This window comes from Capra hircus, chromosome 29 (assembly GCF_001704415.2).
Source record: "Capra hircus breed San Clemente chromosome 29, ASM170441v1, whole genome shotgun sequence".
Classification (NCBI taxonomy): Eukaryota; Metazoa; Chordata; class Mammalia; order Artiodactyla; family Bovidae; genus Capra; species Capra hircus.
Window position 1 is genome coordinate 44,649,605 of NC_030836.1, and position 24,038 is coordinate 44,673,642.

Sequence of the window (24,038 nt, forward strand, 5' to 3'; positions counted from 1 at the left end):
TTCATTAATTTTGGCATTTCTTATCTAATATAACCACTTTGTTTCCTCTGAAAAGCAACAAGAAGATGAAATTTCCTCTAAGAACCTCTTTAGTAGCAATAACAAAGTTGATATATAATGTTTCAGTTGATGTTTGGTTCTGAGTATTTCTGATTTCTATTATGATTTCTTTTTCCCTGTATTTCCTTTGTGAAACCCATTTCCTGTTTCCTTTTGAACTGGATAAATTGATTCTTTTTTTCTCACAATCCATTTAAACTAGCAATTTGAAAGATTTGTTGTTGTTCAGTCACTTAGTCATGTCTGCCTCTTTGTGACCCCCATGGACCCTACAGCACACCAGGCTTCCCCGTCCTTCACTGTCTCCTGGAGTTACCTCAAACTCATATCCATTGAACTAATGATGCCATCCAGCCATCTCATCCTTTGTCACCTCCTTCTCCTCCTGCCCTCAGTCTTTCCCAGCATCAGAGTCTTTTCCAGTGAGTCAGCATCAAGTGACCAAAGTATTGGAGCTTCAGCTTCAGCATCAGTCCTTCCAATGCATGTTTAGGGTTAATTTCCTTTAGGATTGACTGGTTTGATCTTGCTGTCCTAGGGACTCTCAGACTTTCAGTTTTCAGTTTCTTGGTGATTACTCTCAAAATATGAAAGTGTACACTTAGGAGTTTAACGTTAGTTAGTTTCCATTTTCCTCTGAAACAATTCAGGGACCTTAAAAACATGCTCTGACTTCAGGCAGTCCCTCTTACCATTCATATTGTATTTACCATTGGTAAATTAAACATAGTCATTCTCATCTCGTATTAGCAGTTTGTTTAAATTATCCACATTTTTGCTGTTTTCTTTGTTCATCATTTCTTTTTCTATCCTTGACCTTGATCTTCTAGTACCATTTTCTTGTTTGTATAGTATGTCCTTAAGAAGGTATACTGAGGTTCAAGCCAGCCTCCAAGGTGCCCAGTGATTCACCCTGTCAGGGATTCACACTCTTAGTATCCCTCCCACACTAAACAGGGCCGACCTGTGTAACCATTAGGATGTCTCCAAAATGATGGAGCATGACTTCTGAGGCTAAGTGATAAAATACATGGCACCATTGCCTTGCTTTTTCTTGGACCTGCTCGCTCTCTGAAGAAGCCAGCTTAGCTGCCATGTCCTGAGGTTATCAGTCAGCCCTGGGAGAGGAACCGAGGCCACTTGTCACCATCAGCCGATACTTGTGAATGAGCCACCTGGAAAGAAAGCAGAAGCTGGTCAGGAAGATTGCACCTTGGCCAACATCCCAACTACAGCCTCCTGAGAGACCTTGAGCTAGGACCACCCAGCTCAGCTGCTTCTGAGTTTCTAACACATAGAAACTGTGAGATAATAAACATGTGTCATTTAAAGCCATTTGTATTGTTACATAGCGGTAGATAAAAGTAATATACATATAGGAGGGTCTTTTGGTAGTAAACTCAGGTTTTGTTATCAGAAAATGTTTTAATTAATTCTCATTCTAAAATGTATTTTATATGTGCATATAGTTCTGAATTCAAAGTTGTTTTCTCTTCAGCACATAGAAGATATTTTCAAGTCTCTTCTGAATTCCTTTATTGTGATTAAAAGTCCACTGTCAGAGAAAAGACTTATTCAGAATATATTAAAAACTTGTTCAGTTGCCCAGTCGTGTCCGACTCTTCGCAACCCCATGGACTGCGGCATGCCAGGCCTCCCTGTCCCTCACCATCTGCTGAAGTTTGCCCAAGTTTATGGCCATTGCATCACTGATGCCATCCAGCCATCTCATCCTCTGACGCCCTCTTCTCCTTCAGCCCTCAATCTTTCCCAGTATCAGGGTCTTTTTCAATGAGTCAGCTGTTCGTGTCAGATGACCAAAGTATTGGAGCTTCAGCATCAGTCCTTCCAATTCAGGGTTGATTTCCTTTTAGGATTGACTGGTTTGATCTCCTTGCAGTCCAGAGGACTCTTAGAAGTCTTCTGCAGCACCACAGTTCAAAGGCATCAATCCTTTGGTGCTCTGCCTTCTTTACAGTCCAGCTCTCACAACTGTGTGTGGCCACTAGAAAGACCATAGCCTTGACTATACGTACCTTTGTTGGCAAAGTAATGTGTCTGCTTTTCAACACACTGTCTATGCTCAATTGCTCAGTTGTGTCTGACTCTTTGTGACCCTATGGACTGTAGCCCTTAGGCTCCTCTGTCCATGAGATTTTCCAGGCAAGAATACTGGAGTGGGTTTCTAGGCTTTCCTGCAGTGATTTTAGAGCTCAAGAAGAGGAAATCTGTCACTGCTTCCACCGTTTTTCCTTCTATTTGCCTTGAAATGATGGGGCCGGATGCCATGATCTTAGTTTTTAATATTTAGTTTTAAGCCAGCTTTTTCACTCTCCTCCTTCACCTTCATCAAGAGGTTCTTTACTTCCTCTTTACTTTCTGCTATTTGAGTGGTATCATCTGCATATTTGTGGTTGTTGATGTTTCTCCTGCCTAACTTAAGACAGACAGTCAATTTTTAAATGGGCAAAATATCTGAATAGACGTTTCACTAAAGATATGGTAAATAAGTACGTGAAAAGATACTCATCATTATAAGCACATTAGTCATTGGGGAAACATAAATTAGTCATTAAGGAAATGCAAATTAAAACCATAATGAGATACCACTTCATACTCTCGAAAATGGCCATAATCAAAAAGGTAGACAGTAATGAATGTTTGTGAGGTTGTTGAGAAAACAGGAACCTCAGACATTGCTGGTGGGAATGCATAATGGCACAACCACTTGGGGAAATACTTTGGCAGTTTCTTAAGAAGCTGAACATAAATTTACCATATGACCCAGCAGTTCCAGTGGTCATATATACATAAGAGAATTGGAAAGATGGTCCACACAAAGATACTTCTCTGTCTGATTCTGGCAGCTTTAATCTAGAACTGGGCTTCCCTGGTAGCTCAGCTAGTAAAGAATCTACCTGCAATGCAGGAGACCCTGGTTCAATTCCTGGGTCGGGAAAATCCCCTGGAGAAGGGATAGGTTATCCACTCCAGTATTCATGGGCTTCCCTGGTGGCTCAGATGGTAAAGAATACCCCTGCAGTATGGGAGACCGGGGTTCGATCCCTGGATTGGGAAGAACCCCTGGAGGGAGGGCATGGCAACCCACTCCAGTATTCTTGTCTGGAGAATCTCCATGGACAGAGGGGCTGGCAGGCTCCGATCCTTGGGGTTGCAGAGTCGGACACACTGAGCGACTAAACATGGCAGTCTAGAGCTGGTTTAATCTAAAACCAGTTATTGTATTCTTTATTCTAAAGTCAGCCACTAAGAGACTTTACTTATACTTTTTTATTTTTTGCTTCCCTGAAATTGACACTCCTTGGTGAATTGGGTCTGTGAATAATCAAGTAGTCGGTACAGAAATTCCCACTCAGTTTTCAAGGGCAGAACTCTAGAAAGTATGTTCACTCATTCAACAGTATGTCCAGGGCTATGTACTGGGCACTCTGTTAGGTGCCTGGATTGCTAGGTGAGGTGAGGTGAGGTGAAGTCGCTCAGTCGTGTCCAACTCTTTGCGACCCCGTGGACTGTAACCTACTAGGCTTCTCCGTCCATGGGATTCTCCAGGCAAGAATACTGGAGTGGATTGCCATTTCTTTCTCCAGGGGATCTTCCTGACCCAGGGATCGAACCCAGGTCTCCCGCATTGGAGGCAGGCGCTTGGATTGCTATGGTGAGCTCAAATAGCATTGGCAGTGTCCTCACTGAATCTGGTTATGCTCAGTTGCTTAGTCATGTCTGGCTCTCTGCTCCCTCAAGGACTGTAATTCGCCAGGCTCCTTTGTCCATGGGATTTTCTAGGCAAGAATACTGGAGTAGGTAGCTATTCCCTTCTCCAGGGGATCTTTCCAACCCAGGGATCAAACCCAAGTCTCCTGCGTCTCCTCCACTGGCAGGCAGGTGCTTAACCACTAGCACCACTGGCCTGGTTGGGAGACATTATTTGAAGCTGAAGGACACCAGATATAATCAAAAGATCTCTGTAACCACAAGGTAAAGAAGTTGAAGGGAAGCAAGAGTGTAGGTAGGTTGGTTAGGAGCCTGTTGCAGAGGTAGGTTACGGTGTCTTAGACTTGGTTGATGTTGGTGACAGTGGGTAGAAATGGATTTGAGAACCCTTTGGAGGCATTGTTGACAGCACTTGGTAATGGTTGGGTTGTGAAAGCACGGGAGGGAGAGCTAATGTAGGCCACTCCTGGATTTCTTGTTTGCTTTATAGAATGGACTGTGAACAGTGGAAGGGAGGAAGTTTACTGAGGAGAGTTTGGTTTTTGAACATGTTGAGTTTGAGATGCTATTGATACTTCAAAGGGGAACTGCCAGCCAGTAAGCAGTTGAATATCCAGTCCATGGAGTCACAGAGTTGAACACGACTAAGCGACTTTCACAAGCTATTGAATATACAAGTCTCATGCTTGGAGGAGATATGTAACTCACAAGTTGTCTCTGTGTAGGTGTTTATGTATAGATCTGCAGTCCTGTGGTAAAATTCTCCATCTTTTCATCTCCCTTTTCCTACCTTTCTCCTGTTTTTTTAAAACCAGATTAATTATTGTTATTTTTAGGTGTTTTTCAGCTGCCACTTAACATCTGGATCATCTTTGGGTCTCTGTCAGTCTGTTTTTACCCCCTGTTAGTTTTCAGGGGTGTGTGTGGTCCGGTCTTTCACCACATCTAGTAACGTCAGGCTTTGCATACGAAAGTAATTGTAGGAGCTCCAGGTGATGATACTCTTCTCCAGACAGGATCCCTTTTCCCTCTGCTGGGCTGATGACCTTAATCCAATCAGCAACTGTACTAGATGGAAGTTGAATTTGCAACTCTGCTGAGGCTCAGATTTACTAACTTCTGGTTCTCCCAAGCCCTCCAGGGTTTTCCAGAAACCCTTATGTGTTCTCGGAACCCTTCTCCCTGTAGAGTTCACATTCTTTATGTAACAAAACTGCTTTCAGGAGATTTCTGCTTAGCTCTTTACTGCCTCACTCACCCTCAGTATTCAGCAAACGTCCTTAGAGAAAACCAGGCAGTTGTGAAGATTTGAAGCCTCCATTTTGCTGGTGTCTGACACAAAGCCCAGATTCTCTGCCTCCTGCCCATATTCAGAATCTGTAATTTACTGCAAAAGTCAGCTCCCTTCTCAAGACTCTCTTCTTGTGGCCCCTCTGGATGCTCTCTACTACTTTAAAACAGACCATTCCTGTGTCCCAGCCAGCTCTTCCCATTGTTCTTGGCAGGAGTGCCGATCTGCTGCAGCTTCTCCACTCTCCTGTGAAGTGGAAGTCCAGCTTCTCTTCCTGTGAGCCGCGTAAAGGAGGGAATTCTGTGTATTTTGTTTCCCTTGAAAAATCCCTTAAGAACAGTAGTGCCTGGTGGATGCTTAAGAAACATGTAGTGAGTGAATGCATCCAGACGTCTTGGCCCCATTTTTAGCATTTAGATCTGCTTCATCTTTTCCCGGGTCTTGAACCAGAGTGATCTCTAGTTATTCGTATTAAATATTGAGTATTCTACTGAATATAGATATATAAGAATATTTAGAAAAGATATACTGTATCGATCATTTTACAACAAACACCTAGATTTAAGAAAAAGAATTTAATCATTCGGAGTTCCTTGTGTGTTCTTCTCTGTCGCATCCTTTTCCGTCCCCGTCAGAGGTAACTGCTACCCTCAGTACAGAATTCTTTCTGTCATTTACTTGAGTATTTGTCTCCCTGAACAGTGTATTGTTTAGAGTTGTGTGTTCTCAGCTTTATGTACGTGGAATCATATTAACTGTATTCTCTTTTCTTACTGTTGTGTATATCTGTAATGCATTCATTTCCATTGATGTGTATGTAGTATTCCATTGTATTACTGTGTGTGGATGTATGTTGATAGATAATTGTGGTAGTAACCAATTTTTTGTTTGATCTTTTTTTGTTTGTTTGGATTTTTTATGGGGGTACAAATGTTCATGCTAAAGGCATGTCTTCTGGTGGGTTATAGCTATTAATATTTACAAATTAAAATAGAAATGTTTATCAATTTATTAAAATAATAATTTTACAATAAAATAGTAAACTAAAAATTAAAATTTTTCTGAAAGGAAAACTACAGCTTCTGAAACAAAAAAGATTAATGAAAAATATGGCATCGTTTTACATTTTTATCACAACTCTTTACTGACTTTATGAAACCTGATTTCTTGCATCTGCTTCTGCATTCAAATTTGTTAACAGTATCACATACTAGTGAAGACACTTTCATAGTTAGGTGAGAGTGAAATAGGAAACATCTTAGAACTATTTTGAAAATAGTTTTGACCTCACATACCTCCCAAAAGGGTCCCCTGAGTCCCAGACCGTACTTAGAGAACTGCTGATCTATGGTCTGTTTGTAGACTCTGCCACAGGGAACGTGCATTCTCCAGCTTTGCTTTGTAAAGCCAACTCTGCCGAAGTAGATGGACCAAGCTGCCCTCCCACCAGCGGTGTTTAATTGTTCTGATCACAGCACTTGATATTGTCAGATTTATAATTTTTGCTACTCTGGTGACTGTGAAATAGTATCTCACTGTGGTTTGATTTACATTTTCCTTGTTACTGATTGGTTTGGGCCTCTTTTTGTTAGTTATCTGCTTTCCTTTCCTGTTAAGTGAAAAGTGTTAGTCACTCAGTCATATCCGACTCTCTACGACCCCACAGACTGTAGCCTACCAGGATGCTCTGTCCATGGAATTCTCCAGGCAAAAATAGTGGAGTGGGTTGCCACCCTGTTGAGTGCCTATCTGGTATTTTTTAGCTGTATATCATGTTTCATTCTACCTTGTAAAGTGAGATAAAATGTTTTTTGTTAAAACATTCATTACAGAGTCAAATTGACCATTTTCATAACATTTTTAAAAAGTTGAACAGTGATTTTAACATGTGAGGGAGATATTTGACATTTCAATATTGTTTAAGCTTCTCCTTGATTTCTTTAAGGAGCTGTTAAGTAGCACTTTTGTGGAGGAGAACATGAGTCTGGTTTGGTTTGGTATAATATTCAGCTTTTGGCATCTATACTCATTCTAATTGAAGGGAATGTGTTTGGCTTAAAAGAGCTTTCTGTTTTTCATATCTCATCTCTTAGAGCCTGTGAAATGGACATAGTGCATTCAGTTCCAATATTCTGAGATTCTAACTTATTTTGTCTGATTTTTACCCTTTGTTTCAGTTATATGAGTGGGCTTAGGATTATTAATAGTTTGATGGACCTTTTTTTTCCCCTCATTTAAACCATACTTTTAAACTAAGTGCTCTTTAGTGACTATAGCCCTCTGATTTTTTTTTATTGAAGTTTAGTTGATCTACAGGCGTACAGTATGGTGAGTCACAGTTTTTAAAGTTATAAAGTATAGTTGTTGCACAGTATATGCTTGTAGCTGATTTTATATTTGCTTGTAGCTCTTAATCCCCTCCCCCTATATTGCCTACCCCCACTGGAAACCTCTCATTTGTTTTCTGTATCTATGAGTCTGCTTCTGTTTTGTTATATTCATGAGTCAGTTATATATTTTCAATTCCACATCTAAATGATATCACACAGTATTTGTCTTTGGCTTATTTCACTTAGCATAACACACTCCAAGCCCATCCATGTTGTATTTCTCTAACGATTAATGATGTTGAGCGTCTTTTCATGCACCTATTGTATAGCCTTCTGATTTCTGCTCAGCCTGTTTCTTTTACAATAAATTGTTTATTTTTTAACTTAAGAATTTTCAAAACTAGAAAAAATAAAATGGTGATCTCCTAGCTTTAATAATTATCACTATTAAAAAAAGATCTCTGAAAATGGGAATATATTTTTTGGTAAGAAAAATAAATGTTTTTAATGTAAGCAATACAAAAAAACTTAAAACTATAAGAATAAGGTGGAATTCCACTTCCCAGCAATGACCACTGTAAAAATTTGTTGAAATGATTTTCTGTTTGTATGAAAACTGAATGTTAGGAATGTTAACAAAAATGGACGTATACTATAATTATTATATTTTCTCAATTTAATATGTATAGATTTACATCATTCCTTCTAGAAACTATACATTGCTTCTTATATAAATAAGATATTTATTAATCAGTTCCCTATACGCACTGCTCTGTCTTCTTACATAAATTTCTAAAAGTGGGATTATACTTTCAAAAGGTATCAGTTCAGTTCAGTCGCTCTGTTGTGTCTTCCTCCTTGTGACCCCATGGACTGCAGCATGCCAGGCTTCCCTGTCTATCACCAACTCCTGGAGCTTATTCAAACTCATGTCCAGCGAGTCGGTGATACCATCCAACCATCTCATTCTCTGCCTTCTCCTTCTTCTCCTGCCTTTAGTCTTTCCCAACATCAGGGTCTTTTCCTTTGAGTCAGTTCTTCACATCAGGTTACCAAAGTATTGGAGTTTCAGCTTCAACATCAGTCCTTCCAATGAATGTTCAGGACTGATTTCCTTTAGAATGGACTGGTTTGATCTCCTTGCAGTCCAAGGGACTCTCAAGAGTCTTCTCCAACAGCATAGTTCAAAAGCATCAATTCTTCGGCATTCAGCTTTCTTTATAGTCCAACTCTGCAGTGATTTTGGAGCCCAAGAGAATAAATTGTGTCACTGTTTCCACTGTTTCCCCATCTATTTGCCATGAAGTGATGGGACCCGATGCCATGATCATAGTTTTCTGAATGTTGAGTTTTAAGCCAACTTTTTCACTCTCCTCTTTTACCTTCATCAAGAGGCTGTTTAGTTCTTCTTTGCTTTATGCTATAAGGGTGGTGTCATCTACATATCTGAGGTTATTGATATTTCTCCCAGCAATCTTGATTCCGGCTTGTGCTTCATCCAGCCTAGCATTTCTCATGATGTACTCTGCATATAAGTTAAATAAGCAGGGTGACAATATATACCCTTGACATACTCCTTTCCTGATTTGGAACCAGACTGTTACATGTCCAGTTTTAAGTGTTGCTTCCTGACCTACATACAGACTTCTCAGGAGGCAGGTCAGGTAGTCTGGTATTCTCATCTCTTTCAGAATTTTCCACAGTTTGTTGTGATCCATACAGTCAAAGGCTTTGGCGTAGTCAATAAAGCAGAAGTAGATGCTTTTCTGGAACTCTCTTGCCTTTTCAGTGATCCACTGGATGTTGGCAATTTGATCTCTGGTTCCTCTGCCTTTTCTAAATCCAGCTTGAACATCTGGAAGTTCGTGGTTCATGTACTGTTGAAGCCTGGATTAGAGAATTTTGAGCATTACTTTACAAGCATGTGAGATGAGTGCAATTGTGTGGTAGTTTGAGCATTCTTTGGCATTCCCTTTCTTTGGGATTGGAATGAAAACTGACCTTTTCCAGTCCTGTGGTCACTGCTGAGTTTTCCAAATTTGCTGGCATATTGAGTGCAACACTACAGTATCATCTTTTAGGATTTGAAAGAGCTCAACTGGAATTCCATCACCTCCACTAGCTTTGTAGTGATGCTTCCTACAGCCCACTTGACTTCGCATTCCAGGATGTCTGTCTCTAGGTGAGTGATCACACCATTGTGGTTATCTGGGTCATGAAGATCTTTTTTGTATAGTTCTTCTGAAAGGTATACATATTAAGAATGTAATGCCTATTATGAAACTGCTCTCTAAAAATGAAAATCACTAGTAGTTTTCATTCAGTACATTTAGAGTGCCTTTTCCCTGTATTTCTCAACCCTGGGTCTTGCCACTTTTTCTTATTCTTTCAGTATGGTTGGTATTTTTATTTATCTGATTAGTAGTAAAATTAAATACCTGTTTATGTTTTTTCACCACTCCTTTTTCTGTGAATTGCCTATTAATGTCCTCTGCCAATTTTTATTTTGAAGTTTTTTTCTATTGACTTGTAATAACTGTTTGCATATTAAAGTTTTGACATTTTATCATATCATAAATACTTTTCATTTTAGTTGTTAAAATCTTTAAATCTGTTTGGATACTTCTAAATTTCTGTTTTATTATTTACTTTATGGAAGTTTTTGATTTTTATGTGTTTCAGTCAGTTCCTCTGTGGGTTCTGATTTGGTGTGATGCTTAGAAAGCCCTTCCCCACCAGAAGACTATTTTTTAAATTGTCCATATTTTCTTGTGATACTTTTATGGCTTTCTTTTTTTATTTAAATCTTTAATCCATCTGAAATTTACTTTGAGTAAGGAATGAGATGGAGATTCATCATTGTTTTTGTTCAAATAGCTAGCCAGTTTTCTGATGCTATGTCTTAATTAATTTATCTATTTCTTACATACAGTAAATTCTTATTTATACTTGGCCTAATTGTTTTTAATGTTTATTTACTTATTTATTTGGTCTTAGTTGGGGTATGCAGGCTCGGTAGTCGCAGAGCTCGGGCTCAGTTGCTCCACAGCCTGTGGAATTAAGATCCCCAACCGGAAATTGAACCCGTGTTGCCTGCATTGTAAGGTGGATTCATAGCCGCTGGACCACAAGGGGCGGTTCCCTATACTCGGCCTAATTTTGGACTCTGTTCCCTTCCACTGATCTCTTTGTTTATTCTCTTCCCAACAACAAAGTATTTTCATTACTTCAGCTTTAGAATACATGTTAATATCCTGTTGGGTGTCGCCCTCTTCTTTATTCTTTTTTCCCTAGAAGAAAATCTTTAAACCTACAGAAATGTGGAAGAGTTTAGTGCAGCCCCATATATATTAATTTCCTGCATTCAGCAATTATTAAAATTTGGTCCCATTTTTTTTCTGATGCACTTTGAAGTTAATTGGGAAGCCATTTCCTACTTGAATGCAGCAGGCATCTCTCCTTACTTTCCAATTATACTTAACTATTGGTTAGCGTTTGCATTAAGGAAACTTTTGATTTTCGTGTATTTAATATTTTCTTAATGACTCCACTAGCTTTTTGGTTCATTCTCTTGAGTTCTAGAACACAGTCACACACCTGCAAATGGGATAGCTTTGTCTCCTCCTTTCAGCTTTTCATATCATTTTTTTCTGATTACTTCACCCAGCTTTTCAGACCAGTTTTATATAAACAGCAGAGATAGGCCCATATATTGTTCCTGCCTCTGGTCTCTCAGCTTCAGTCCTCATGGTAACTATATGAAAAACATATATATTTAAAATCTATGTTAAGGAAGTATTTTTTTAGGAAGTGTTTTTCTATTGTTCTTTTTCCAAGGGTCTTTTAAAAATTAGGAATCCGTGTTGAATTTTGCCAAATCCCTTTTTAGCATCTAATAAAGTAATTGTATTTTTTCTTTTGAGCTTACTAATGTGATAACGTGTATTAATAAGTACCTAGTACTCAGCCATGCTTGCTTTGGGAGTCTTCCGTGGAACGCGTATTTTTTCGTGTATTTTATTGGTTCTTGCCCCTGTTATTTTTAGCTGCACCGTGGAGGGTTTTGTTTGTTTTGTTCTTCCCACACGTGTCCTCTGCCTCTCTCACTGAAACATGGATTGAGGGGCTGTCACAGTGAGGGGCTATAATTTAAGTGACTGGGGCTTGTCCGATGCTGATGGCATGCACCCTTTTTGAGCACTTCTGATGTGCCAGGCTCTGTGCTAAGTGCTTTCCGCATTTGTTAGTCCACAAAGCAATTCTGTTTTATACATGAGAAAGTGTACACTTAAGTCTCTTCTATATTACTAAGGAGCTGCAGACTTGAGGTGTTTTTTTTTGTTTGTTTGTTTGTTTTTGAGGGGAATCTGATCTTTTTCAAAAAATATTTATATATTTATTTGGCTGCGCTGAGTTTTAGTTGCAGAATATTGGATCTTAATTGTGGCATGTGGGGTCTTTTAGTTGTGGCATGCATGATCTGGTTCCCTGACCAGGGATCGAACCCTGGGCACCCTGTATTGCGAGCACAGAGTCTTAGCCCCTGGACCACTGGGGAAGTCCTAGACTTGGGAATTCTCAAGTCTGACTTTAATAGAAAAGCCCCTCCTCCCCACCTCACCCTGCTTCCGAGGCCTGTTTTCCCATCCAGAAGAGTCCCATCAAGGACTTTGTAGAACGAGGGGAAAACATTGTAAATCTTGTTGGCTTGTGCAAGTGATTGGCATTTATACCCTAAAGATAACTATATGCTGAGTAGCTGAAAATTAGGGGTTTACCCATAACCCGGCGGTCCTCTGCTCCCCAGAGTCGCATCCAATAGCCTGGAGCACCTTCCTGGATTCTTGTTTCTTGCTTGGGTCTAAGTTTTTCTCATCCTCTGGTGTTTCTCCATTTGAACAGTGCCTCTTGCCATCTGATTTCTTATGAGACAGTCAGAGACAGGAAATCTTTTCTTCTGTTATCCGTTCATGGTAAAATCTCCTCTCCTCTATATCTCCTTCAGCCCATCTCTTCCACATTGTGCCTTTCAGGATGATGATTCAGTTGCTTTACTCTTTAAAAACCTGCTTTAGGGTTGCTCATTTTATCTTCTGTTCTTTTTTAGAGATTTGCTCACGTATGCGTTTATGTTGGCTGTGCTGGGTCTTCGTTGCTGTGCCCGGGCTTTTCTTTAGTTGCGGTGAGTGGGGGCTCCTCTCTGGTTGTGGTGTGTGAGCTTCTCACTGCCATGGCTTCTCGTGTTGCAGAGCGTGGGCTCTAGGGCACACGGGCTTCAGTCGTTGCAGCTCGTGGGTTCTAGAGCACAGACTCAGTAGCTGTGGTGCACAGGCTTAGTTGCCCTAAGGCGTGTGAGATCTTAGTTCCCGTAGCAAGGATCAAACCCCTGTCTCTGCATTGGCAGGCAGATTCTTAACCACTCAACCACCTGGAAAGCCCTAAGGTTACTCATTTTAACATAATAACGCCTTCATTGCTGTGCGCAGACTTTTCTCTAGTTGCAGTGCCTTAGCTTCACAGTCAAAATTATGCTATTTCGTGTAAAATAATGAGTTCAGTATCTATATAGTCAAGTAACCTCATAAGCCATAAAAAACACTGCTCAGAAATTTACCTTTTGTGTTCTGGTTATTGAAGCTCATGCAGAATTCCACAGGTGCCATATTAAAATGGAGACCGTTTTAGAAATGGAGAGTTAATCCCACAGAGGAAAAGCTTTCCCATAATTTTATTCTACTGGTGTGCTCTTTATCCTGATAAACGCAGGTTGTAGCGGGTAAGGCAGAGCTTGCTCTCTCATTTTAGGATTAAAGATCTGCAGGGGGGGAGAAGCACGGCTTGCTCGTGTGACACAGCCATTTCTTGGAACAAAAGAGTAATCCAGGCCACTTGGCGTCTGGTCCAGCATTTATCTGCTCTGGTCCCACAAGGACCGTCCGTTTGATTCAGAGACAGGCTTTTCATTGTTTTGTTTCATCCAGATCTTTGCTTCTCCTTTCTTCTCCCTTTTTCTGTCCAAAATATGGCCACTGCACTGTTCGCTGATGGCCTGTCAGGAAGGAGATGGGGGCTGAGATGGAGTATGTGACTGTTTCTCTCCTGCTGAGCCCATCCAGTTCCAGTTTCTTGGGAATAAGTTTGAAACAGCTGTTAAATGCAGACGGGGGATCATTTGTAGATACCACTTAAGGCTGTTTCTGTTTTATCTTACAGCAGAGCACAAACTAGAATAATTTAGAAGGTTTTTAAAGATTCTTAATATATTTTTGTTCCCTTTGCTACCTAGTTGTCAAGCTTTCTTCTTTCTTCTTTCAGATTTAGTCCAATAGGATCTAAAAGAAAGCAATTTCTCGAGAGAATTTACTTGGGCTTAGATAACATATCCTTCCCGAAACCATCGCTCCATTACTCATGATCTCCTTTTGTGTAATTTAGCACTTGTATTATGTACGCACCGTTACATTTGTTGGCGAACTGTCGGATGTGCTTAATCCCCATCCTCTCAAGAACTGCTCAGAAGCAGAGATTATGCCATCAGTGTTCCTCTGACTTCATCTTCCTGTGCATATTTCCAAATGTTCCCATCCAAACCCCTGTGTGTTCAGCGATATATCCAGGATTCAAACCGCTTTGCACTGCTCCCACTGCTCCCAAGCTCCAGACACCTGTCACCTTAGTTTTGCACTACTGCCGCTGCTTCCTCACTCTCCACGTCTTCCCCTTTTCTTCCTTTCATCCTGCCCTAGTAGAACAGCTAGAAGAAGCCTATTAAAATGTAAAACACGTCTCTCTCACCTAAAGCTTTTCTTAGAGAGTAAGAGCCAAATCTTTACCGCTGTAGAAGAACGGATGAAAGCAAGCTTATGATCGAGGAAGGACTGGCTGCACAGGAAGTGTCCAACCAATAACACGTGGGCTAACAGAAAACCCTGCAATCAGCCTCTGACTCAGTCTTGTGTTTGTTGAGACACCTTCAGTCAGAATGTCTTGCCGGGCTCAGTCATCCTCAGAACTCTGGGGCTGTTTCAATCAGTATTGTGTGAGTGTGGATTTAAGGAGAAATGTGTCTCATTTAATCAGAGTTTTTCTATTAAGTTATATGTTGAAAATATTTACTTGTAATTAAAATAATTTCTTCTGATTGTCAGATAAGTGCCTTGTACTGGTTTTAAAGGACTTCTGGACTAAGATAAACTTAAGTTTGTGTCTTGGCTCAACCAGTTTCTTGTGTGACCTTGGGCAAGTTTCTTAATCCTTCTCAACATCCTTGTCTGAACGATGGGTATAGTACCCACATCTTAGAATTATTGTAAGAGTTACATGAGAATAGGGGTTTTCCAGGTGGCTCACTGGTAAAGAATCTGCCTGCCAGTGCTGGAGATGGAGGAGACATGGGTTTAATTCCCTAGGTGGGGAAGATCTGGAGGAGGAAATGGCAGCCCACGCCAGTACTCTTGCCGGGAGAAATCCTGTGGACAGAGGAGCCTGGCGGGCCACAGTCCGTGGGGTCACAAAAGAGTCGGACACGACTGACGGAGCAGGCACTCATGCAGATGCTTAAAGAGTTACAGACGTTCTTCCGATGCTTTGAAGAACTGGAATACATTTATGTCCCCACATCCCCTTGAGTGATACCATTAAAAGCAAACAACTGAAAGACCTATCGAACTCACTGCCAGTAGTATGGAAATCATATGTGGTGTGTCTGGTTTCTGAGCAAACTAAACACATCCAGTCTTGCTATTAATCATTGTTTTGTTACCTAAGGGACTGAATCATTCTTGGCTTTCTTGTTAACATCAAGTGCTGTGGCATACAGGTTTGTTTATTGATTCACCAAATATTTATTGGTCCGTAGTGTGTTTTTCCTTCCTGAAAAGGATTCCACCTTAATACCTGCAGTATTTTATATGTTGTGTGAAAGGAGAGACGGTCTGAAGTCTTATGGGGCATAAAATTGCTGAGGACAAGAAGAGTCATTGTCTTCCCTACCGGGCTGTCTTCACAAGGCTCCCAGCTCCCACCACTGCAGGCCTGGTGCTCAGGAGATGCTCACTCACGTGTGGAATGTGCTAGAGAGTGAAGGATGGCAAACAGAGGCAGAAACACACATGTTCCCAGTTTACCCCTGTGACTCTTCTTCTTACAGTGAGTTTATTTAGCTAAATAAACTAAATATTTACCATTTGTAGGTGCTTTGAAAGTGAAAGTGTTAGTCACTCAGTCGTGTCTGACTCTTTGCAACCCCACGGACTGTAGCCTGCTAGGCTCCTCCGTCCATGGAATTCTCCAAGCAAGAATACTGGAGTGGGTTGCCATTCCCTTCACCAGGGCATCTCCCCGACCCACGGATGGAACTGGGTCTCCTGCATTGGCAAGTGGGTTCTTTACCATCTGAGCCACCAGGGAAGCCCCTGCTTTGAAAGAAACAAAAACATAACTTACCAGAAGCATTCATAATTAGCAGCCTTAGACGAGGAACAAAATTGGGCATATCCAGTCTCTTCTGTTTTGTTCATCCTTTCTTTTTCCTTTCCTTTTTCCTTCCCTTTCCTTGTTGTGTTCTCTTTCCTTTCCAGCAAGGCTTGGAAATCAGCTAAACAGTGTAGTTAGTTACATTTCTTAATCGTCAACTATGTGACGTATAGTAATCCCTTGGGTGTTGGCAGACCCAGAGTTCCTTTGGGCCGGCACATTTCTAGTCAAGCAGAAGGAGAAACAAATGATGCTGTGGGTGGTCATTGATGGGGCCGGGGGCGGGGGTCAAGCATGAACCTGTGGTGATTCCTGCTTAACAAACCTGAATGTGTTTCAGGAGCACAAGGGCAGGAGCTCCAGTCGGTGGCGGAGCAGGCAGCCATGTCAGGGAGGCCTTGAGGACAAGTGTATTAGCGCCAGCAGCTGCTGTAACACGGACATAGTGGCTTAAAACAAAACCCGCATTTATTTTCACGATTCTGGAGATCAAAAGTCCAAAATGGGTTTCACTGGGCCAAATTCAAGATGGTGGCATGGCTGCATTTCTTCTGGAGGCTCCAGGGAGCGTCAGTTTTTTGCTTTCCCAGCATCTAGAGGCCACCTACATTCCATGGCCCCGACCCCGGGGGTTCTTCCATCTTCAGAGCCAGACACACATCACTCTGACTTCTGCTTCTGTGCTCAGATCTCGTTCTTTGACTTCGGCCTTCCTGCCTCCCCCTTAGAAAGACTTATAAGACTAGTGACCCATCCAGACAATCGAGGATTACCTCCCCACCTCGGCATCCTTAACACCATCTTCAGAGTTCCTTTTGCCATGAAAAAGGTTTCCAGGTTCTGAGGATTAGGGGATATTATTTGCTTACCACGAGGAGACTGGAGTTTAGAATACAGCTCCGTCACTTACTGGCTGTGGGCATTTAGCTGAGTCATGACTGTTTAGAATCTATTTCCTCTTCTGTGAGTACAGCAATGAACCTTCCCTACCCACCCACCCACCCCACCCCCTTCACACACACACACACACACGCTCACAAACGGAGTCATGTTTTTGAGGTCTGGATGAAATAATATATATGAAAAGACCTGATAGACTTTCTTTTAGTTGATTTTGATTGTAACTCAAAGCAAAAGGAAAGAAAAAAATTTATTTGCTCCCTTCAGAAGTTATCAGATCTTAGCCAAGTGTTTGGGGCAAGGGTGAATTGAGTTCTGTTGATCTGAATTTGTTCCCCTTTTTTTTTCATGAATCTCTTCAACACATATTCTTGTTTACCTGGTTTTTCCTAGAGGCCCTGTTAGGAAGTTGTTAAACTTCATTAACAAATATTTGCCGAGTGGCCGTCCTGTGCCCTGCCCTTTGGTAGAAGGCCCAGAGGTGAGCGACTGTGAGCACCAGAGGAGCAGAGGTGATTTCAGCTTAGAGCATGAGGAGGGAGCACAAAGATGAGACGGACTGCGAAACAGGGGGAAAATGAGCACAGGACCGCGTCGGGGCCTGAGGACCTGACTCAGGTCAGCAGCATCCATGCCTCTCGGTCCTGCAGAGACAAGAGCAGAAGGACACAAACCACTCAGCCCAGGAGCCGAGAGGCAGCGTCTGATGTTTCCCTCCCGGCTCCCCCTAGAAGTCCAGGGTTGTCCTGCCTTGGAGGCCAAGGTCGAGTCAGACTAGAGATGCTGAGACTCCAGAGTGAGGGACAGCCTGTTGCTTTTAATTAAGGGGCATGTCCTCATCATGGCCCTGAAGAGTTTCTGCGTGTTTGATGCCAGTTTGGCGGAAATCGAACCTGTGGTCTTTGAAAGTGTTTCCTGCCTTCTGGCTTCTGTTCTCTCTGTGTGGCTCATCTCCTTGTTGATACAGATTTGCATCTGTAAGTGTCTCGGGTGGTTAGACTGAAAGGTGGGGAAGGAGCTGGGCAAGCAAAGTAAACATCGATGCCCCCAACCCCGGTCTACTCCCCCCTCCCACCGAAACTGCTCCTGCATATTAGGAGTGAAAAGGCGTGGTGGTATTTGCTGGAGACAAAGGGACATCCACAGAAACTCATAGAATAATATACCTTTTGAGCAAGTACAAAAGTTAAATAAGAAGAGTGCTCTCTTACTGATGATGGACATGGTAAACCGCGTTCTAACTTTCTTCCTCTAGGTAAAGCAGCATTTCCGCAACAGATGGTGTATCTCTTTTCTCATAAGTTCCTTACCTTTGACTGGATCTTCTTTCTCTAAATTTTTCTAGGCTGTTCAGCTTGACCCTCAAGAAACTCGTCATGCTAAAAGAGATGGACAAAGATCTTAACTCGGTGGTCATCGCTGTGAAGCTGCAGGTGAGTTGAGCAGGATTGTTTGCTCAGGGCCCACGGAAGCTGGATAACCTTGTGCCCATGTCAGGGCTTCAGAGATGCTGGTAGGGGACCAGCATCCTTTGCTGAGTCCTTCACTCAGCAAAGAAGATGCAACTGTGGGAAGGCGGTCCAGCTCACGTGATACTGAATCCCACTTCTGCCCCTTAGTTAAAGCAGTCTCTTTAGGTCTCAGTTCTTTGTCTGAAGGATAAAAGTGGCTCTCCCTGCCCTGCCTATTAGCAGGATTAGCATGAAGATCAAGAAATTCAGAAATTACTAGGATGGCAAGTGTAGGTTTCGATCTTATTCCTAGGATTTCTGAGTATAAGCAGATATATGGGTTGGGGAGACAGCTTTGGCGGTTTTCCACAGGGTGAAAGAAATTTATAGGTTATTATTTCAGGCTTGACAGTTTAAAATTTACTGGGATATTTCATCTCTGAGTAATCCCCACATTTAATTCCTTGAACTCACTCATTATCTCCAAGGGACCCAAAATATTTCACCAAGATTCATATTCTAAGCATTCTGGAATTTCAGTTTCAGGAGAAACCGAGCCCCAGAAAGGTCAAGGGGTCTGTTTGTTGCCAGGTGATTTCCAAGTGGCAGAAGTAGAAAGCAGAGTTAAACTGCAACACAGGACCTTCCTTGACCGATGCCTTTTTAATGACGGGTCCCTCTACCTTACTGAGAGTCTGAAGAGCCTCTGGATCCATGAAATGATGGAATTCTCCAGCTTAAGAACAGTGTATTTGTGATTCATGGAGTTCTGTTTCTTGGAGAAATAGTGAGCTGTATGTCCACTCCCTACGAACCAGGATGTTTGGTTACTGGCTCTCCTGTTATGCAGCAGTTTTTTTGCTTCATTAAAACCCACGTCTATAGCATTTTTCTAGTACATGAACCATACACTGAAGTCCTCAGTTCTCTTTCTGAGATAAATACATTATATTAATTTAGTCCTCGAAAGCTGAACCATTTTGGGACTGCCCTGGTGGCCCAGTGCAGCACTAAGGCTGCACCCCCGTGCAGGAGGCCCAGGTCAGGGAGCTGGGTCCCGCCTGCCACAACTCAAGGCCCGCATGCCCCGACTGAAGAGCCCCAGGGGGCAACTGAGACCTGGTGCAGCTGCGGGAATACAGACACATTAAAAACCACTCGAAACATTTTAATTACTCCTTGTGATTTCTGTGTGTCGCTTACATTGAAACTCCCTGTTCATCTCAGTGCGTAGTGACTTTGGTCACTAGGTCGTGTCCAACTCTTGCAACCTCATGAACTATAGCCCGCCAGGCTCTTCTGGCCATGGAATTCTCCAGGCTAGAGTACTGGAGTGCGTTGCCATTTCCTTCTCCAGGGGATCTTCCCCATGAAGGAATTGAACCATCTATTGCATTGCACGGAGGAGCCTGGTAGGCTGCAGTCCGTGGGGTAGCTAAGAGACAGACATGATTGAGCGACTTCACTTTCACTTTTCATTTCTGTGCATTGGAGAAGGAAATGGCAACCCACTCCAGTGTTCTTGCCTGGAAAATCCCAGGGATGGGGGAGCCTTGTGGGCTGCCGTCTGTGGGGTGGCACCAAGTCAGACATGACTGAAGTGATTTAGCAGCAGCGGCAGCAGCTATTGCGTTGCAGGCAGATTCTTTAATCTAATGTGGTGAGTCAGAGGTTAAAGCGTCTGCCTGCAATGCAGGAGACCTGGGTTCGATCCCTGGGTCGGGAAGATCCCCTGGAGAAGGAAATGGCAACCCACTCCAGTATTCTTGCCTGGAGAATCCCATGGACGGAGGAGCCTGGTGGGCTACAGTCCATGGGGTCGCAAAGAGCTGGACACGACTGAGCAACTCCACTTTCCCTTTTCAGATTCTTTACCATCTGAGGTACCAGGGAAGCCCTTTAGTCGCTAAGTTGTGTCCAACTCTTGCAACCCCATGAACTGTAGCCTGCCCGGCTCCTCTGTCCATGTGGTTTCCCAGGCAAGAATACTGCAGTGAGTTGCCATTTCCTTCTCCAGGTGATCTTCCCAGACCCAGGGATTTTTAACCCAGGTCTCCTGCATTGGCTGGCAGATTCCCTACCACCTAAGCCACCAGAGATAATTCCTCCCAATTCTGTGAGACGTTTCCAGACACCATGAGTTGAAAAAGCAAGTGAGGGGCCGTGATGGGCAAGTGGAAACTTGTGGTGTCTTTTCCTCCTTTCCCAATTTCACACTCGTTTCTAGGTCACGGGCAGTGTTCCAGTTTTCAGGAATTATTTCCTTTGCTAAAAGCCAGTGCTTTCCAGTGCAAACACTGTTGGTGTGGTTTGGAAAGTTCCCTGCTGTTTTTGCCTTCCCCGCAGTTAAACGCCTTTGCCAAAAGAAATAATTTCTTTTCTTTCCTAATCAAATATTTAACATTCTGTAAAATTTTAAATTATACCCAAAAACTACAAATAATCTGAAATTTTTTGCTCGACTTCCAAGCAGCTGAAAGTAATTACAGATGTTAACACATTCATTTATCCAGTCACTTATTTATTCATTTACACATTCATCTAATACATATTTATGGAGCACCTGTTATAGGCTAAGTGTTGTTCTAGGCACAGGGGATTCAGCAGCAAACAAAACAGACCCAAACTCCTGCCTTTAAGGACCTTTACCTGCTGATAGAGCAGCTGTCCTCAAAATAGGGTCTGCAGAGCCTGGGCTCCCCAAGACCCCCTAACAGGATACAGGAGGTCAAAACTGTTCTCATGATAGTACTGTGACTTTACTTGGCCTTTCCACCTTGTTGACATTTGCACTGAAATTACAAGAGCAGTGGTTGATGAAACTGTTGCAGGAAGTGGGACCTCCTCCAGGGACCAAGAGCAGGCTCTTGTCTAACACTCGGAAATGGATTGTCCGAGGAGGAGATACGCGTGCTGAAAAAGCAGACTATTGGGAACAGATGCCTGGGCGGAGAGCAACAGGGAAAGGGAACCCAGGAGGACCGCTCTGCCACGTGGGTCACAGCTTCGGGTTTTATGGTGATGGGATTAGTTTCCAGGTTGTCTCTGGCCAATCATTCTGACTCAGGGTGCTTCCGGGGGAGGTGGAGAGGGGGGGCGGCGCCGCATGCATGACTCAGCCAAGATGGATGCCAGCAAGGGGGACCTGGGATGTTGGTACAACATACAGTCTGGTGTCTCCTTTTGACCTTTCGCAAATTCTTCCAGTGGGTGCTGGCTTGTTAGTTCCTTACCAGGACTGCCTGTCGTAAAATAACTCCTGCGAGTGGCTGCTGTGGCCCCTAGCCAGGGTGGGCAGTTTGAGTCACTGTGTCCTCTAACAAAACAGCTGGCCCTTCCTTCACACCAGGCGGCCTCCCCAGCGTGTCAGCAGTCATCGTGTGTCCACCATCGCAGACTGCAAGGAAGAGGAGAAAGGCCAGGTTTGCTTAAGAATGTCCTTGAAGAAGGACAGTAAGAATTGTTCATTTATTTTGTCTCAGCCCTGGAGCATACGCCTTCTGAATAGTCTGCATGATGAAATGGAAACGTGCACACAGCACTCCTGCTTCACGGAGGAAGCTGCCCGATGACTGAGCTGTGTCTTGAAGTAGCTGCTATTTCACAGAACACCGTTCGTGTCGAAAGAAGGGCTTACAGACAAACTCTTACTCAGACTCAAGAATTTGGAAGATTGTTTCTTGAAAATGAACAATGTGAGCCTGTCACTTCGAGGGGAGACAACTGAGAATATTTTTTGGCCAGTAAAATAAATGACATTTGAGTTTTCAAGTGAAGATTAGAATTATATATATATGTGTGTGTATATATATGTATGTGTATACGTGTGTATACACACATACCCATTGGACCATCAGGGAATGCCCAACAATCTACCAAGAATTTCTCTATGTAAAAAAGAAGCATTTAAAACACTAGTAACCTAATTTTTAATACATTAAGACTCATTAATGGGTATTTTTATGTGTCATAAATAATGGTACTATGAATGTGAAAGTTTCAGTTGCTTAGTTGTGTCTGACTCTTCGTGACCCCATGGACTATGGACCACCAGGCTCCTCTGTCCCTAGAACTCTCCAGGAGTGGGTAGTCATTCCTTCCTCCAGGGATCTTCCCAACCCAGGGATCAAACCTGTGTCTCCCGCATTGCAGGCGGATTCTTTGCCATCTGAGCCACCAAGCCAATCCCAAATGTCAATGGTACTATAGTATCAGACACAAACTGTTTTGCTTCTATACTGCAAATGAAGGTATACGATTCTACAGATTTAGAAAGATACTGAAGATAATTTTGAATCTGGACCCAAGTTGGTAGTGCCTGGCACCTGGAAGAATCAAATTCTGGGACCCACGAGGGGCCGAATCTTTGCTGGAAGGCAGTAAAGACGAGACTAGTACTGTGCTGGGCTCTGAAAGTGCCAGAGCTGGCTGTGACCTTGTAAGCTGCTCTGCATTTGCGTCCTCTTACCCCCGCACACAGGTTCACGTTCACAAGTTTGCAGTTCAGATAATGCATTTGGGATGGAAGCGTTTATGGGTATTCACAGCACACATTTAGATAGTGAGAGTTCAGATAATGAGGGCCGCTGCTGTTGGGAGGCGATGATATGTCCCAGTGGGGGTGGGGGGACAAATAAATAAAATATGCAGTCAAGAGGATGGAGCATGCCCAGGGGTGGAGGAAGTTACCAGTCATATGTGGTGGTCACAGGTGGCCTCACTGAGAAGATGGCTTTCACGCAGGGACTTTGAAGAAGGTGAGGGAGGAAGCTGTGCAGATACCTGGAGGAGCACTGTGGGCGGAGGGAGAAGCCAGGGCAAGACCCTGAGCAGGGAGGTGCTGGCAGGATGGAGAGAAGGGGGGAGCTGGAGGGGAGTGAGATGAAGAGGAGGGGAGGGCGGAGAGAACGGGGGATGGGGTGTATGCCGCGCCAGCAAGGTCTCTGGCTTTTATTCTGTGTGAATTGGGTTTGGATTTTCTGTTTATCTTTTGGCTGCTCCGAAGCATTTGTTGTTCAGTCACTCAGTCGTGTCTGACTCTGTGACCCCATGGACTGCAGCATGCCAGGTTTCCTGTCTTCACCATCTCCTGGAGCTTGCTCAGACTCAGTGCTGTTGAGTCGGTGATGCCATCCAACTGTGTCATCCTCTGTCATCCCCTTCTCTTCCTGCCTTCAGTCTTTTTCTCAGCATCAGAGTGTTTTCCAGTGAGTCAGCACTTCACATCAAGTGGCTAGAGTATGGGGGCTTCAGCTTCAGCATCAGTCCCCTAAGTGAATATTTAGGATTGATTTTCTTTAGGACTGACTGGTTTGATCTCCTTGCAGTCCACGGGACTCTCAAGAATCTTCTCTAGCACCAGTTTGAAAGCATCAATTCTCTGATGCTCAGCCTTCTTTATGGTCCAACTCTTACATCCATACATGACTACTGTTTGAAAAACCATAGCTTTGACTAGACGGGCCTTTGTCGGCAAAGTGATGTCTCTGCTTTTTAATATGCTGTCTGGGTTTGTCATAGCTTTTCTTCCAAGGAGCAAGCATCTTCTAATTTCATGGCTGCAGTCACCATCTGCAGGGATTTTGGAGCCCAAGAAAATAAAGTCTGTCACTGTTTCTAGTGTTTCCCTATTCTTCAACCAAGGATCGAACCCATACTCCCTGCACCCCTGCGTTGGAAGTGCAGAGTCTTAACCACTGGACCACCAGGGAGTCTCGACTTGGAGGGTTTTGAACAGAGAAGTGATAGGATCGTTCTGGCTGTTGTGTGGAAAAGAGGCTGTCAGTGAGAAAGAGGAAT

The 24,038-nt window shown here is 43.0% G+C and overlaps 1 protein-coding gene across 1 annotated transcript in view; it reads left to right on the top strand.

The window, feature by feature from the left end:
• Nucleotides 1-24,038, top strand: part of PACS1 (phosphofurin acidic cluster sorting protein 1) — a 144,275-nt gene that overhangs the window by 87,938 nt on the left and 32,299 nt on the right. The window contains exon 2 of the mRNA XM_018042932.1: nt 18,134-18,221. Within this exon, the coding sequence (XP_017898421.1) occupies nt 18,134-18,221 (88 nt within the window). The remainder of the gene's footprint in view (nt 1-18,133; nt 18,222-24,038) is intronic.